Source organism: Salmo trutta, chromosome 14, assembly GCF_901001165.1.
Source record: "Salmo trutta chromosome 14, fSalTru1.1, whole genome shotgun sequence".
Taxonomy (NCBI): domain Eukaryota; kingdom Metazoa; phylum Chordata; class Actinopteri; order Salmoniformes; family Salmonidae; genus Salmo; species Salmo trutta.
In genome coordinates, this window is record NC_042970.1 from 47,206,349 (window position 1) to 47,224,737 (window position 18,389).

General features: G+C 41.0%; 1 protein-coding gene across 1 annotated transcript; it reads right to left on the reverse strand.

Annotated features, from left to right (window-relative positions):
• Positions 1-15,053: 15,053 nt before the first annotated feature.
• Positions 15,054-16,678, reverse strand: drd5a (dopamine receptor D5a). The gene has a single exon (XM_029774104.1). It carries the CDS (start codon positions 16,674-16,676, stop codon positions 15,267-15,269), a length of 1,410 nt encoding a protein of 469 aa, XP_029629964.1. The 5' UTR covers positions 16,677-16,678; the 3' UTR covers positions 15,054-15,266.
• Positions 16,679-18,389: the final 1,711 nt, after the last annotated feature.

The following is an 18,389-nucleotide window of genomic DNA, read 5'->3' on the forward strand; positions in this document are numbered from 1 at the left end:
ACAACCAACTACTACTGTTTTGTCTTCTTATGAGGCCGTGAAAACATTTTTAGGCACTGAGCAAATTTCAGGTCTGCTGAGCGCAAACTTGAACGTTGTGAAAATTCTGTGCAACTTCTAGCACGTTTACTGTGAACACTGAGGCTGTACCCGCTTTAAGTTACAGTTTCAACAATGGCCAAGTAGGCTACTGTGGCTATTTGATCATAATCTAGGCCTATCAGAGTGGCCTACCATCAAAAACAATGGACATGCATCCCATAACATTTTAACATGGAAATATCTGTTCTATCATTCAGCCTACAGCAGAAGCCAATGTGTTGTGTTCAATGTAGGCCTACATTCCATGAGAGTTTTGAAAAAAAACATGCAGTGCTTGACAAGGAGGTGACTGAAAATGTTGTGTTGTTTGGTGGAAGAAACCACTTTACTAAATAAAATGCATGATTATTCCTATACCATTATTACAGAGAATCAGACAAATTATGCTAACCTCTGCCCATTGAATTCGTATTATTACTTGCTTATTCAAGCAAGTCTCAAAATACAACACTGTCCCTTTAAGCCCAAAAAAATGCTTTTAACCTGACGACTTGCTTTTCAAAGATGTTTATAAATGTACATGTTTTTCTGCTGTTGTAGGAAGCAAACACTCCCCTATTGCTGACTACAAAGTATCTATAACTGGGCTAATAACTCACTAGCTAGCAAAGGATATGAAGAAAACGTGCTTTGATCTCAAAACAAGGTATCAACTCATGACCACAGCTGTGAACACAGTCTAGTTCAATTAAATGGCACAGATCCATACATGGCAATGATCTATTTGCATTTAGGCCTACTGCAGCTCTAATTGGTTATGCCGCACTTGTCTGTGTAGAGTATGGGCTGAGTATCACGTATCACAATAGAATCCTACTCTGATGCGTTCTGCCTAAAACAAAATCTCTTGCATAGTTTGTTTTGATTCGGTATGTTGCATTGAAAGTTGCTAATATTGCGTTGATTCGAGAACAATTGTCACAGTAAAGGGAAACATCGATCGTGTTAACTAACAGGAAAAACTCTAGAAAGTTGAGTGAAGTTCAATCTCGTGCTTCTCTCCGTGGGCTGATATTTCTTCTGCACTCTACTGCCAGGGAGCTGCTTGTCAGTCTCGGGGCTACTGCGCACACGCGCACGCACGCAGCTTAGAGGAAACATTACATTTGAGTCGTAAAAGACAGTTTGTTCTTTATCACTTGTCCTCCTCAGTCAGTTGATTTGTCTTGTGATAGGCTTCAAAAGGGGGCCGTCAAATACAGAGCGGTAAACACTTGGCCTGGAATGTGGTACTTAGGAAACTCTGTTCTGCATTACCTACTCCACCCCGATCGTGAGCGCTCTGCCGCAACATAGGCTGTAAGGTATTTTCCAGGCATTCTCAGTTCAATTACAATACAATATATGAACTTTTTCTTTTTTATTTGAAGGATTCTTTCTCACTGATGAAAGATAAGGGCCATATATTTCGAAAGCCGTATCACAAGCGATGATTATTGATATTTCTAATTGTTAAAACACAGCGTCAGGATTTTTGTTCACATGAGCCAATTGTAGGCGAAGCTAACCACTGAAAAATGTAGGGAGAAGGCAGAATGCCGCCTAGAGTTTGAGAGCTAGCGTCCATCCATTTATCCCGTTCGTGAATCGCGACACAACACACACAACTTATGACATGACTCTCCTATGAGGATCCAAAGATCAGGTTACAATGGATCAACTTCTACCAGATTGCTCTCACCCGTAGAGGTGGAGGAGGGATTGATGTGGGGGTTTTGTGACACCTCATGCCCGGTTGTAAATTGTATGCAGCAGAGGACTCTTTTTAGCTTTTAGTATTGGTGATTGGAATGTCCTTTGTTAACAGAGACTTTTTGCCACCCAAAAACTCCAACATCCAAAAGTGGACACTGGAACAATATTCCTAACATCCAAATGTGGGGAATGATGAGAGATGCTCTATGGAAAACTAATGTCAATTTTGTGATGTCATTAAAAATGGTATTAAAATGTTAATGAAAATATTGTAACTTGAACAGTATACACACGGTATATGTCAGGTTTTCATCCTTTACGTTGTGTAGGAAATATCAAAGATGAGAATATTTTTGTTAAGAAATTAATGTGATTTTAGTTTTCTAAAGAGATCATAGTTTTGATGATGCTTTGCCCCAGTAAGTAACCACACCCAAGGGATCTCAGAGAGCGTGTAAGCATGACGGAAACACCCCCCTTTTTACCAGAGTGCATAAAGGATGAGTTGAGAATTAACATATAAGACCAGAAGAACTCAATCTGCTGCTTCGGTCTCCATTGGTTTACGACCCGGAAAATCAACACATGGTGAAGACGACAAAGTAGCCTCTCTAACAATCAATGTTACTGCTGAGTAGCTGTTCAAAGTACTGTATCTAAGAAAGTTAATTTAAGTAGGCCATCCTGTTACTCTCTTCAAATCATCATCAACTATACTGCTCACATCACCCCACTGGGGACCATCGACATGGCTGATTAGCTATCTTCAGAGAACCTCTCTTCCTGGGAGTGAAAGTTACCACCCTGTTAATCTGCTTTAGACTACAGGACAAGGCATTGATGCCGTGGACATCTAAGAAGAAGGACATTGTGACCTCTTGTTGATGATCAGAGCCTTACAGTTAAGAGCTCGGGAGAAGGCCAACGGAACCCTTTCCACGAAGGCCTGGATCCAACAGAGATAACGACGAAGGAAGACATTCAAACACGTAAATACATTAATTATTTCTTACCCCAAATGGGCGGTGGTTCGGGGCAAAGTATTATGATTACAGTGAGCGTAGTTCCAAGTGCATAAGTTTGTCTCTTTTTCTTTCTCCCTTTGTTCCTCTTTACTCCTCCCTCTTTTGATAAACAAGCAGTCATGTTGTTGTTTGTCCGCTAGGGACCTGTTTCCATCGTTTTAAGTTTCTAATCAATAACCTATACCGTGTGTGTGTATCCTGTGTTATCATTTACAGTGAGGGAAAAAAGCTTGCTTGCCATACTAGTCTAATGAGACCATGCATGCAACAATGGGAACTAGCCTGCAACAACCAAACGTGAAGGACAATGTTGATTGGCAGGTGGAATGAGGTTACAAGGTTAAAGTGGGAGGCAGGATCAGGCTGGCACAGTATTGTCCAATGAGGTTGTGTGGTGAGCCCAACATGCACACCACAGTTTTTTTACTCTCTTTTGCACATGCTACAGGGGCTCAAGACAAATGACGTGATCACGTTGTACACAACTGTGTACAATTGTTGGGGACCCTTTTAGGCTCTTGAGCGATACTTTCAGAACTACTGGCTTAAAAGTATAGAAAACCTCAGTTCAATCTTTTTAAATACTTCACCAGGAGTTGTGAGATCTGATAAACTGCAAAGACGACCTAAAACAAAGACAAGGCATTGTTGGAGGAAGGGCAGGGTTAAGGGCAGAGAAGCTGGGCAACACCATAGGCAGGGTAGCTTCCGAGCCAGGTTAGTCCTCATTAAATTGAGGGAAAATTTAAATAATGAAACATTCAAAAATCCTCATTGTAACTTCAACTATACCTTTTTTACACGTCACCAACATATCTAAGTCAGGATATGTTCCAAGACAGGAAAGTATTGACCTCAGGCAGCCAGATGCTGGATGCCAGTTAGAGGTCAAAGAGTCCTGGGTAAGAGCGTCACCCTAGCATGTTGGCGTTCAAACTAGCACCCACGGAAACCTTCGGTTGATTGATTGATTGTGTAATCACAAGGGTCCCTGAAGGGGAGACACTCAGTAATAATTTGATGTAGGTTGCACATGTCACATGGGATTGACAGACCCTGCTCGTCATCGACGGCCAAGGGTCGTCTAGTATAGTCTATTCTAGTCTTGTCAATCACAATGAACATCATCAGGTGACGATACAGGGTTTTTTAAAGCATAATTTTATTGGATTTGGTCAACAAATTTAATGGGTCTCATTACTTATCACTAACATTTCGATCAATAGACCTTCATCAGGGTTTTACAGAGATGTAATATTAATTTGATTTTATAGAGATAGGAGGTATTCTACAAATAATAGTCAAGACAGGCCTGCCAGAGGCGTCAATTGGGTTAATATAATTGACGGGTCAAGTATCCCAAACAAAAGGTGTAACTAGCATCTTTAACTTTTCTTTCAGTTTCATGAGCGGTTTTATTTTATTAGATGTGAGCAAGCACATAGTGTGTTTCAATCTTTTTTTGTGACAATAAAAACTCTTCTGAGGATCCTTCCCAGAAAATACTTAAAAAGACAACAAGTGCTGAGAAAGTTACTAAACTCCACCAAGCTCCCCAACCCTGATGTCCTTGCCGTGTCTGAATCCTGGCTTAGGAAGGCCACCAAAAATTCGGAGATTTCCACCCAAAACTACAACATTTTCCATCAAGATAGAACTGCCGAAGGGGGATGAGTTGCAATCTACTGCAGAGATAGCCAGCAAAGTTCTGTCATACTTTTCAGGTCTATGCACAAACAGTTCGAGCTTCTAATTTTAAAAATGTATCTCTCAAGAAATAAGTCTCCCACTGTTGCCGCCTGTTATAGACCCCCCTCAGCTCCCAACTGTGCCCTGGACACCATTTGTGAATTGATTGCCCCCCATCTATCTTCAGAGTTTGTTCTGTTAGGTGACCTAAACTGTTCAGGTGATCTAAACTGGGATATGCTTAACACCCCGACAGTCCTCAATCTAAGCTAGATGTCCTCAATCTCAATTGGAAAGCTGCCGCGGTCATCACCCTCTTCAAAGGGGGTGACACTCTAGACCCAAACTGTTACAGACCTATATCCATCCTGCCCTGCCTTTCTAAAGTCTTCGAAAGCCAAGTTAACAAACAGATCACTGAACATTTCGAATCCCACCATACCTTCTCCGCTGTGCAATCCGGTTTCTGAGCTGCTACGGGTACACCTCAGCCACGCTCAAGGTACTAAACGATATCATAACCGCCATCGATAAAAGATAATACTGTGCAGCCGTCTTCATCGACCTGGCCAAGGCTTTCGACTCTGTCAATCACCACATTCTTATCGGCAGACTCAACAGCCTTGGTTTCTCAAATGACTGCCTCGCCTGGTTCACCAACTACTTCTCAGATAGAGTTCAGTGTGTCAAATCTGAGGGCGTGTTGTCCGGACCTCTGGCAGTCTCTATGGGGGTGTCACAGGGTTCAATTCTCGGGCCGGCTCTTTTCTCTGTATACATCAATGATGTCGCTCTCGCTGCTGGTGATTCTCTAATCCACCTCTATGCAGACGACACCATTCTGTATACATCTCGCCCTTCTTTGGACACTGTGTTAACCTGTTTAGGATAGGGGGCAGTATTTTCACGGCCGGATAAAAAACGTCCCCGATTTAATCTGGTTATTACTCCTGCCCAGAAACTAGAATATGCATATAATTATTTGATTTGGATAGAAAACACCCTAAAGTTTCTAAAACTGTTTGAATGGTGTCTGTGAGTATAACAGAACTCATATGGCAGGCCAAAACCTGAGAATATTCTATATGGGAAGTGCCCTGTCTGACCATTTCTTGGCCTTCTGTAGCCTCTTTATCGAAAATATAGGATCTCTGCTGTAACGTGACATTTTCTAAGGCTCCCATAGGCTCTCAGAAGGCGCCAGAACGTGGAATGATAACACTGCAGTCCCTGGGCGAAAAACAGTAGGGGTTTTGGAAAGTGGTCGTTCTGAGAACAATGACACTGGTGCGCGCGTTCATGTGACGACTCCATTTTTCTTCTTTCAGTGTTTGAACGGATACAACGTCTCCCGGTTGGAATATTATTGCTATTTTACGAGAAAAATCGCATACAAATTGATTTTAAACAGCGTTTGACATGATTCTAAGTACGGTAATGGAATATTTTGACATTTTTTGTAACGATACCCGCCGGCGCGTCACCCTTCGGATAGTGTCTTGAACGCAAGATCAAAACGCAGCTATTTGGATATAACTATGGATTATTTGGAACCAAAACAACATTGGGTGTTGAAGTAGAAGTCCTGGGAGTGCATTCTGATGAAGAACAGCAAAGGTAATCCAATTTTTCTTATAGTAAATCTGAGTTTGGTGAGTGCCAAACTTGGTGGGTGTCAAAATAGCTAGCCATGATGGCCAGGCTATCTACTCAGAATATTGCAAAATGTGCTTTCACCGAAAAGCTATTTTAAAATTGGACTCCGCGATTGCATAAAGGAATTCTGTATCTATAATTCTTAAAGTAATTGTTATGTTTTTTGTGAACATTTATCGTGAGTAATTTAGTAAATTCACCGGAAGTGTTCGGTGGGTATGCTAGTTTTGAACAAAACATGCTAATGTAAAAAGCTGGTTTTTGATATAAATATGAACTTGATTGAACAAAACATGCATGTATTGTATAACATAATGTCCTAGGAGTGTCATCTGATGAAGATCATCAAAGGTTAGTGCTGCATTTAGCTGTGGTTTTGGTTTTTGTGACATTATATGCTAGCTTGAAAAATGGGTGTGTGATTGTTTCTGGTTGGGTACTCTCCTGACATAATCTAATGTTTTGCTTTCGTTGTAAAGCCTTCTTGAAATCGGACAATGTGGTTAGATAAAGGAGAGTCTTGTCTTTAAAATGGTGTAAAATAGTCATATGTTTGAAAAATTGAAGTTTTTGCATTTTTGAGGTATTTGTAATTCGCGCCACGCTCTACCATTGGATATTGGTGAGGCGTTCCACTAGCGGAACATCTAGATGTAAGAGGCTAACAAACCTCCAGACGAGCTTCAATACCATACAACACTCCTTCCGTGGCCTCCAACTGCTCTTAAACGCTAGTAAAACTAAATGCATGCTCTTCAACCGATCGCTGCCCGCACCCGCCCGCCCGTCTAGCATCACTACTCTGGACGGTTCTGACTTAGAATATGTGGACAACTACAAATACCTAGGTGTCTGGTTAGACTGTAAACTCTCCTTCCAGACTCACATTAAGCATCTCCAATCCAAAATTAAATCTAGAATTGGCTTCCTATTTTGCAACAAAGCATCCTTCACTCACGCTGCCAAACATACCCTCGTAAAACTGACCATCCTACCGATCCTCGACTTCGGCGATGTCATTTACAAAATAGCCTCTAACACTCTACTCAGCAAATTGGATGTAGTCTATCACAGTGCCAGCCGTTTTGTCACTCAAAGCCCCATATACTACCCACCACTGCGACCTGTATCCTCTCGTTGCCTGGCCCTCGCTTCATATTCGTCGCCAAACCCACTGGCCCCAGGTCATCTACAAGTTTTTGCTAGGTAAAGCCCCGTCTTATCTCAGCTCACTGGTCACCATAGCAGCACTCACCCGTAGCACGCGCTCCAACAGGTATATTTCACTGGTCATCCCCAAAGCCAACTCCTTTGGCCGCCTTTCCTTCCAGTTCTCTGCTGCCAATGATTGGAACGAATTGCAAAAATCGCTGATGCTGGAGTCTTATATCTCCCTCACTAACTTTAAGCATCAGCTGTCAGAGCAGCTTACCGATCATTGCACCTGAACACAGCCCATCTGTAAATAGCCCACCCAACTACCTCATCCCCATATTGTTATTTATTTTTTTGTTCCTTTGCCCACCAGTATCTCTACTTGAACATTCATCTTCTGCACATCTATCACTCCAGTGTTTAACTGCTAAATTGTAATTATTTTGCCACTATGGCCTATTTATTGCCTCACCTCCGTAATCTTACTACATCTCAGAAGATGAATAGGCTAGTAATAGGAGTTGCAACAATTTCGGCAGATAAATTCCTTAGCTTTCCTAATTGCCTACACACATTGCAGCGCACCCTGTCCATTGTAATGACACAGTGCAGCGGAGACAGCGATTCTTTTGGGCGCCAACCTGTCACACAATAATTTGAACTTTTTAGCTTTTTTGATATTGGGATATAAAACTAAAACTCCCCGGCATTATGTATCCTAATGGAGTCCCGAACTTATGCATATAATTCCACTTTAAATTCACTCTCGTTGAATAAGAATGACATTTGACAGCGGCCTTCAGTTCATTTGCATCAATTAGAGCTGTACGGCAATAATAGTGACATCTGAAGACAACCTTAAATGGATGGACACTTATTATAGGGTGGTGTGACGTACAAGGCCAAAAATACACCAATCCTCACATTTATCTCAAGGTGACAGTGACATGAGAATCGTTTATTTTCAATTACTGTACAGAAGTATGACATGAAACCATATTTAATAACTATCCTTATGCCAATGTCCTTCCTTTTATAATTTCCTGCTTAATTAATTCCATATCTCTGAGCCATCTTGCTGTAAAAGCAACTGAATTCATCATATACATATTGGACATATTATTTTAACTTTACTTGAGTCATTCATTAGGGCACACTGTAGCAAAAGGTTTGGCAAAAGAAAACTAAAATGAGCATTTCTTATTGGAGAAGTTCAGGAAGTCCCTCACTGCTTCCGTATATTTTCTTCCAGTTGGTGCCTATTTAATACGACTCTGTTGTAAATGGAGTGTATCATGGTTAATGGTCAGCGTACACCAGAAGCACAATGACGCGCTCCCTTAAAGATCAATTACCACCTTACAGGAGGAAAGGACATGGGGATGATTATGACTATGACACTGTACATAGAATTCAGGTCTGTGAAGTCAGAGAAAACAAGAGGCCAACTGAGAGTCAGTGTATAACAAGGATCGCTACAAGAAATAAGGGTCATCCGTGCTGACCTTTGACCTTTTGGGGGAGCACCGTGCTGTTGGTGTAGTGACCATATCCAGGAGGTAATGAACAACAGTAGTGAATGTGTGGTGTGTTGAATGTGTATGGTTGAAATGTTTTCATAGCTGAATAGGCATTGCTCATTCCATTCAAGCACTTCAAAACAACTCAAATGTATTCAATGTTTGTTAACTGACGGTGTTGTTGAAGCAAAGAGAGGCCAGACCATTTATTTAGCCATGTTACCGGGTTGAGGTTCGAAACGGAAACGCTCAGATGTATTGAGGATATGACAAGTCATTGACAATATGTTCACTCAGTCCAAAAACGTTATGTGTACCCTGGGATGTACAAGGATCTGCAAATTATTTGAATTTTGAAGTACACAGCATCTTTGAGGATTGTAAGTGTGCACAACCCACAACAATATAATAGTACATTTTACAAAACGTTGAATTTTGAAATGTAATACAGTGTCTTTGAGGGAGGTAGTGTGAATGCACGGCCTACGAGTTAACTGTTCATTAGAATGAAATCCATAATTGATGCTTTCTAATGGCCCACAGGGAGGAAGTAGTGGAACTCACCCACAGCATGTATCAGGGAGGTGTGATGCCTTCTACACACCCTCTTCCCAGTTCCCACCCAGACTTAGGACTCCAGTCAATCCGAATCGCAGAAGTTCAGCTTTGCAGCATGATTGAAAAGACAATGTTTCCATTTTAGCGGAGACTACATTCACGGTAAACACTGCATATGTCGGCTCAATCGGAAATTACCTTTACATTTCTAGCTTGGAATCGGTAATGCTTCAGCGTTACAGACTGAATAGAGCCCTAAGCCTAGAGCTAGGAGAGATGTAATGGAGTAGTAAAGTGACTCTACGAAGGTGGACAGCAATTGCATTCCCCCACACGACCAATGGGAATTCTTGAGTGAATCAAACGTCTGGCAGAGACGGAGAGGAGATACGAACGGCAAGGCGTAAACACCTGAATCAAGCACGGTGTCATGGAGAGACGGAGCCTGATGTGGGAAGAAAGGTTAGAAGGGGTGAAGAGAAAAAGAAAAAGTAGAGAGAGAGTAGATGATGAAATGAGTAAATACTACCTATCAATAACAAAACAGAAGATAATAACCCAATTTTATCCAAAATGACTTCCAGTACAGCGAGTATACAGTACATTTTTGTATACTATATATACAGTTGAAGTCGGAAGTTTACATACACCTTAGCCAAATACATTTAAACTCAGTTTTTCACAATTCCTGACATTTAATCCTTGGAAAAATTCCCTGTCTTAGGTCAGTCAGGATCACCACTTTATTTTAAGAATGTGAAATGTCAGAATAATAGTAGAGAGAATGATTTATTTCAGATTTTATTTCTTAGTTAGTTGGTAGCATTGCCTTTAAACTGTTTTACTTGGGTCAAATATTTCGGGTAGCCTTCCACAAGCTTCCCACAATAAGTTGGGTGAATTTTGGCCCATTCCTCCTGACAAAGCTGGTGTAACTAAGTCAGGTTTGTAGGCCTCGTTGCTCGCACACGCTTTTTCAGTTCTGCCCACAAATGTTCTATAGGATTGAGGTCAGGGCTTTGTGATGGCCACTCCAATACCTTGACTTTGTTGTCCTTAAGCCATTTTGCCACAACTTTGGAAGTATGCTTGGGGTCATTGTCCATTTGGAAGACCCATTTGCAACCAAGCTTTAACTTCCTGACTGATGTCTTGAGATGTTGCTTCAATATATAAACACATCATTTTCCTCCCTCATGATGCCATCTATTTTGGGAAGTGTACCAGTCCCTCCTGCAGCAAAGCACCCCCACAACATGATGATGCCACCCCTGTGCTTCACGGTTGGGATGGTGTTCTTCGGCTTGCTAGCCTCCCCCCTTTTTCCTCCAAACATAACGATGGTCATTATGGCCAAACAGTTGTATTTTTGTTTCGTCAGACCAGAGGACATTTCTCCAAAAAGTACAATCTTTGTCCCCATGTGCAGTTGCAAACCGTAGTCTGGCTTTTTTATGGCGGTTTTGGAGCAGTGGCTTCTTCCTTGCTGAGCGACCTTTCAGGTTATGTCGATATAGGACTCTTTTTACTGTGGATACATATACTTTTGTACCGGTTTCCTCCAGCATCTTCACAAGGTCCTTTGCTGTTCTTGGATTGATTTTCACTTTTCTCACCAAAGTACATTCACCTCTAGGAGACAGAACACGTCTCCTTCCTGAGCGGCATGATGGCTGCGTGGTCCCATGGTGGTTATACGTGCGTACTATTGTTTGTACAGATGAACGTGGTACCTTCAGGCATTTGGAAATTGCTCCCAAGGATGAACCAGACTTGTGTAGGTCTACAATTCATTTTCTGAAGTCTTGGCTGATCTCTTTTGATTTTCCCATGTCAAGCGAAGAGGCACTGAGTTTGAAGGTAGGCCTTGAAATACATCCACAGGTACACCTCCAATTTACTCGAATTATGTCAATTAGCCTATCAGAAGCTTCTAAAGCCATGACATCATTTTCTGGAATTTTCCAAGTTGTTTAAAGGCACAGTCGACCTAGTGTATGTAAACTTCTGACCCACTGGAATTGCGATACAGTGAAATAATCTGTCTGTAAACAATTGTTGGAAAAATGACTTGTGTCACGCACAAAGTAGATGTCCTTACCGAGTTGCCAAAACTATAGTTTGTTAACAAGAAATTTGTGGAGTGGTTGAAAAACGAGTTTTAATGACTCCAACCTAAGTGTATGTAAACTTCAGACTTCGACTGTATCATGAAATATGAGAATGAGGCCATCCATATCTCTAGCTCGTAACAGTCACCAAGTAAACATCTCCATTACAAAAGTTCTACGGATAACCCCTGCTGAGAGGTGGGTAAACAACAAAGTCAAGGAGAGAGAGAGAGAGAGATATCTATGGGAATAGAGAGAGGCTTTTGACGAATATGTAGTGACCGATAGAGAAACCACCTTGAGCCTGCCTCTGCTTCCTCTTCAAACCTCCTGTCATCGCAGAACATCATGACCAACTACCTTTCACATCTCCTCAGCGCGGGGAGGGGAGGACGAGCCACAGCGCTAAAACCTATGTGGTTTCACTGAGACAAGAGCATGGCACGTAGCCATCTCCTTAGGTTTTGTTCTACTCTTCAGAGACAAAATGAGAACAATTCACAGTATAACTAAACTCTGTTTTATGGGAAGGAAATAGCGACAACTGAAGACTCCAAAAACTCTACAGAGATGCAAGGTGATGTAAAAGTCTGGAAGTTTTCCCTCTGGGTGATTTTGTCTGAGCAAAGTCGATCTTTTCAACTGGAAATTTACTTCTGACAGTTAATACATGAATGGTTGGTTGGGAGGGCCTGCGATGGTGGCATGTTCAACAACTCTGAGAGGAGACCTTGAACAACACAATGGTGCAACTTTTTCCCAAACACCAGAAGTATTTAAACACTTAAGCATTTAACTGTATTTTTTTGTGTAGGCCTATTAGCAGTATCATATAAATAGATTGAATGGTATTCTCCTTATTAACTAAGAACTTATTAAATGAAAGATTGCTAATATCAAATACAGCATTGTTTTCACACTAGGGAATAAAACACAAAGGAGTTCATTGACTAACTCCTTGTTACTCTGAGGCTGTCATAATATGGACACAGTATAATTGGCCCCTTTCATTCTATAACAACAGTTGCCCGACGACTTATCCTGAATTGAATTCTGAGGCTCTATCAATCGCTCAAACATACATTCAGTCTGAAACTGCCATCCTGGAAGTTGATTATTTATGTTGACTTCAAAATAAGCGGTGTTGTACAAAACAAATTCCTCAACAATTGGATCGTCTCTAACCAATCTAACCAATCAGAGTATCAAAGTTGATAACATCCCCATGTAGGCCAGCTCTCGCCCAACCCAAATGATCAGAATGTGTTTGCATTCTACAAGAAGTCAGGGAGGAAAGCAAATCCAGACTCATCATGGAGAAGAGACGCTAGTGGGCGTGGCATTTGGCCAGAGGATGTAGATGGGTAGTCAGGCTACAAGAACAGTGACCACTAGAATAAATTGAGTCTCTGCTAGATAGTATTTTATTACAAAATGGTGACACACTTCACTGTTTGAAAGGCAGTATACATTGAATATCATCTGTACATTTTCAAAATATGTAAAGTAGCTCAAATTAAATTAAATCAAGCTGACCATGGTCCCACTGTGGAGTTACACACCATGATTTGTATTACCCCATTGCACATCATTTTAATTGTTGATTAATTTGTTTACATACTATGTCATATCACATATTATGTGATCTTGAAAAGCGGATTGTTAACTGGGAATTGGGGAGATTCATATAGCCAACCCACATGACACAGACGTCAGTTCAACTTCTAGTTTTGATTTACATTTGGTTGAGTTGTCAACAAACGTGAATTCAACGTGAAAACAAAAACAGAAAATTCACCATGTCATTGGCTTTCGGTTAAAAGTTGGATGAATAAAATATGAAATGCCCTTATGTTTATTACTTTTTGCAAATCCAATCAGTTTTCCACGTTCAACTTTATCACATAGATTTTGGGGGTTGAAGTGACATGGAAACTGTGTTGATTCAACCAGTTTTTGCCAAGTGGGAATTAGCTTTACGAATGGTGTTTGGTGGATATCTTAACATGGATGCTGTATGACAGAGAATGGAGAATGGTTGGATTTGTGTGTCTTGGCCATTTTTCTCACCAAATAGAGAGAGGTAGAATAGAAAATCCCCTTAAGGTCAGGCACCACAAGCTGAAATTACATTTTTTCATCTACCTAGCAATTTGGATATTTTTTTGTATTGTAGTCCAATAATATTAGCATTTCTAAAAAGTTAAAATAGATAGATGAAAATTTATATTTTCGTTAGTTTATCATACTACCATCATAAAAAGTTATTGAATTGTAACCTGCTTTAAATGTCCATACATCGATCATTGCAAAGCTCACTACATTTAATCACACAGAAGTTAATAAAAGCCAATTTCATAGACAATGTTACGAACTGGACTATATGTAGTAACTTATTTTAAAGGGATGGTGATTGCGTCTAAATACTGTAGGTGTTTGGCGTTTCTCATGGGCACACACTGATTGAATCAACGTTGTTTCAACGTAATTTCAATACAACTACCTTGAACCAACGTGGAATAGATGGTGAATTGATATCTGTGCCCAGTGGGTTGGTAGTCTAAATTCAGTCTACTTCTCTTTAACTGCCATTTGCCGAAAGTCAGACTCTTCCCACATGCCAACAAAAAATGTTCAGCCTCAGACGCATCTGCATTCACACAATTGTGTGTGGTTATCCTTAGACGTATTATCCATACTTATACATAGGGAATTGCTGATATGTTGTCAAATGTTTCTTCTCGATGGCATTTTCTTCGGAAAAATGAGCCAATATGTATTTTACAACTGATCCTGGAGTTTTAACACAAGGAAACCAAAATATTTAGGCTGACTTTATCCAGTGTCCAGGGAAATGGATTTGCGTGATATGTAACGAGGTCACCTAATTAGCGTATTTAAAAAAATATTTCTTAAAAATATATACAATAAATATTATAATTGTGTCTACATTCAACTGGTAAAAGTTGATTGTGATATGATTAAGGGGGGGGTACCCTATTAGGGTGTGGTACCTGGCCTTAAGCCCATCATACTTGGAAGGTGTTCGCCATAATCACTCAAAGGAAATGTTTCCAACAGTTCCTAACTAGCTTTGGACCGGTGTGGATTTATTATGGGTAAAGTCAAGCCTATAAGATGTCTGCTGCTGCAGGTGCATAATTCGATTGAGAATGCTTTGTCTAATGTGCAGTTACTTCAGTGTACGTGCAGAGCAAGGACATTTTTTATTTGTGTGTGTGTGTGTGTGTGTGTGTGTGTGTTTGTGTGTGTGCGCGCGCGAGACATCAGAGAGAGAGAGTAAGCACTTTTAATATTTTGGCCTCATGTAAATTAAACATTTTGAAATCCTTTAACATTCCCCTTGTTTTAAAAACGATATTGCACTCTTTCCCAGAATAAATAAGGCATTTACACAACTGCATGTGGTTACACTGCGCCTGTAAGGCTTACCATATTTTCCATAGTCTGTAGGACGGCGGTCCCACTGTCATTGATCGGATAATGACAAGCAGTAATTTCTGAATACCATCTTGGGTAACTTGTACCAATTGGAGCAACTGGTTTCAATACATCTGCTGCTCCAAATACATAGAAGCTATAACCTTTAGAGATCATATGAATAAACAAAGACTGGTGTTTTCTCTTATAAGACACACATTTACGTCACTTTTCAGCATGGGACAACAACACCACATCTCAAATATCTGATTGAAGCAACACATCCTCTTACGCACGAGGTGAGACAAGTGAATTCAATGTAAACCGTTGGGGGTAAATGGTGTCATCCTGTCGATGCTAATCTCTTCCTCGCAATCGCCCAAGTCACAAACGGAGTCGGTGCCATTTTCATTGTTGTGAGTTAACTGTGATATCCTGTCAAACGTGTCCTCGTGCTCAATGCATTCCACTACGTTGGGGATCATATTGACGTAGGCGTTCACGATTTCTTTATGGACAAGTGTGTCCTGGTTATAGGAGACCAACTCGTTGCTAATGTTCACAGTTTCAACTGGTGTGCTGGAGCAGAAATTACGACAACCCAGCAGACTGGCAAATGCTTTTCTGAACTCTGCATTAAAAGCGTAAATAATAGGATTCATGGATGAATTAGTCCAGCCAAACCACACGAAGACGTCAAATGTTGTCTCGCTGACGCACGGGAGACCTGCATCTTGGTCAGTCTGTGGTTTGTCACAGAATGGAACTATGCAGTTCAAAATAAAAAAAGGTAACCAACAACACACAAAAACACCCATAATGATCGATAACGTTTTTAAAACTTTGGTTTCCCTTTTAATAGACGTTTTCAAGGTATTGTGGTGTTGGCACTCGAGTCTGTTGGTCCTGCAACTTGTGGCGTGCTCTGCCGCGCGCTCTAGGGAAGCTATAGTCCTGATTTGAATCTGAGCAATCCGATATATTCTCGTGTATGTCACAATCATAATTGCTACGGGTATGTAGAAACTTATTAAAGATGACGATATGGCGTATTCTCTGTTGAGGCTAGAGTCACAGTTTTCCTCTACTTGACCCAAGGAGGCGTTATGCGCTCTAAATATTTCGTCTTCGCTGGCTTTGTGCCAGTTCAGTTGGACGGGTATGAATGAAATGAGAACAGACAAAGTCCACGTGACGCTTATCATCACAAAGGCAACTCGTTGGGTCATTTTTCTCTCGTAGCGGAATGGACTTGATATGGCCCAGTATCTATCCACGCTGATAATGCAGAGGTTGAGGATAGACGCAGTTGAGCACATAATGTCAAACGCCACCCAGTAATTACAAAAAGTGCCAAATGGCCAATACCCCGCCACCTCAGCCACAGCTTTCCATGGCATCACCAGAATTGCAACGAATAAATCCGACACAGCCAAAGAAACGATGAAAATGTTGGTCACTTTACTTCGTAATTGCCGAATTCGTAGCACGGCAGAGCACACCATAAGGTTTCCCAGCAGTGTCCATAGGATGAGCAGTGAGAGCAAACAGCCCGTCACTGTCCGGATGACCAGTTCATTTCCACCGTCGGATGTTCCCTCCGATTCGGTCGAGTTCCACATAATCTCCCCAAGAGATAACGGGACGGAGTGGTTCTTATGCACTGAGTTGTATTTCGCAGGGTTCTCTGTCCTCTCAAGTGGAAAGCCAGTCCATTGCGCCATGCGCGTCTGAGGACGCAGTAGTAACCAACTCACGGTGCTCTGTCGTCCCTTCGTCAGCCATTCTAATTGAAATAAATATACAAACAAAGGATTTGAGATTGCTTAGTGAATTTGCGACAAATGTGTTGCATCCACGCTGAACCGAACAGAGCGTTCGGTGCGCCAAAAGATTGAAGCGCGTTGGCGACCGCATGTTATTACCTCGCGTGTCGTCTGACCTGCCTTGCCAAAGTAAGACAGCAGCACTAACACTGTTGGTCGAGGCTATTTTGAGTTCGTGAGCGCTTTGAGAAGGGAGGGAGTCCCCTGAGACAACGCGCGCGCGCGCACCCCACCACCCCCACCCTCCCCCCATACTCCAGTTGTGGGTTTCTGTTCTTCAAAAGCAACAATTCAATTTGATAAATGTAGGTCTGAGTGAATGTTTTTTTTATTTAATCTATACTTTTCTATAAACAGTGAAAAAATGATGGAGCATTTCTTTTCTGTGGGTATAATGAATAGTAATATCCAGGGGTGCTGTCAGTGGTGCTGAAATTGCACATGAGACAACTCTCCCTCATGAATGCGAATTTTACGCACGATCCTTGTTTTAGAATTAGCCTCTTGTGGATGGAATTGTATTGTTAATCGACGTTATTTGTGTGAAAACAAACATTGCATATAAGTCATACATTTATAAAGGTCATCACTAGACTACGTTGTGAGCAATTAATAGTACAGCTCTCTCCAAATAATGCACGACGCGTTTGGAGTGAGCGTGATGTTTTCAGTTTAATTTCAACTTCAGGCTAGACATCCTAGGTGACTCACTCTCACACTCGACGTGCAAGTAGAAACACAATAACTCAGTACACTGCAACATCTGCATTTGCAGTGTATCCTCTCTTGCGTTGGCAGTTTCCGTCTTTTAAACGTCGTCTTTATTTTTAGCTGTGTCAACAACATGCCTGTCAAATCGATTTGATGCACCATCTACATAATCTCTCAGCGTCCTGCAAAATTCTGTCGAGTAAAATCTAGGATATGTTATGTCAAATTCTGACATGATTTACTTCTTTCATTCATGGAAATTTGTGCAAATGATGATCAGTCTTTTTTTTTACTGACTTTCACCGTCCTTGAATATAGAGAGGGAGAGTTTACCAAACAAAAGAGATTTGTCAGCCCCTGTGCCCTACCTGCACAATGTCAATCAATGACAAAGATGTATACAAATGGAACATTTTAATGTTAACTATTTATAATAGGCTAGCATATGCTTATCTATAGAGCATTAATTATATTCAGATAATACTCTGCATTTGAAATTATGATTGACATAATTCAGATAATAAATAGGCTATATCCAAATAATTTGTAAAATCCCTAGGGAATATAGTCACAAACTGTTTTGAAATGATTTAGCAATTCCATTCAACAAACAATGGGACTAGGCTAACTGACCAAAATGGGTGATTGCAAAATGTTACATTCGCTGACCTTTATTGAAGAGTTGAATACAAAGATAATATAGCACGCTTGGAATTGGGCAACAACCTTTTTCAGTGTATCTGATTCCGAGGTTTTACGCACTAACGCATAGTCGGCTAGAAAGTTAACATTTGTCGCCACCACGTGGCCAGCTATTCCACCAAGACGACATTTTAGCAAGTTAGAAAATGGTTAGGAAATTCAAATAATTAGCAGGATCAACTAAGACGGGGTGAGAAC

Excerpts from the sequence above, each read along its gene's own strand:
- drd5a (XM_029774104.1), bottom strand. The coding sequence starts at position 16,676 with ATGGCGCAATGGACTGGCTTTCCACTTGAGAGGACAGAGAACCCTGCG.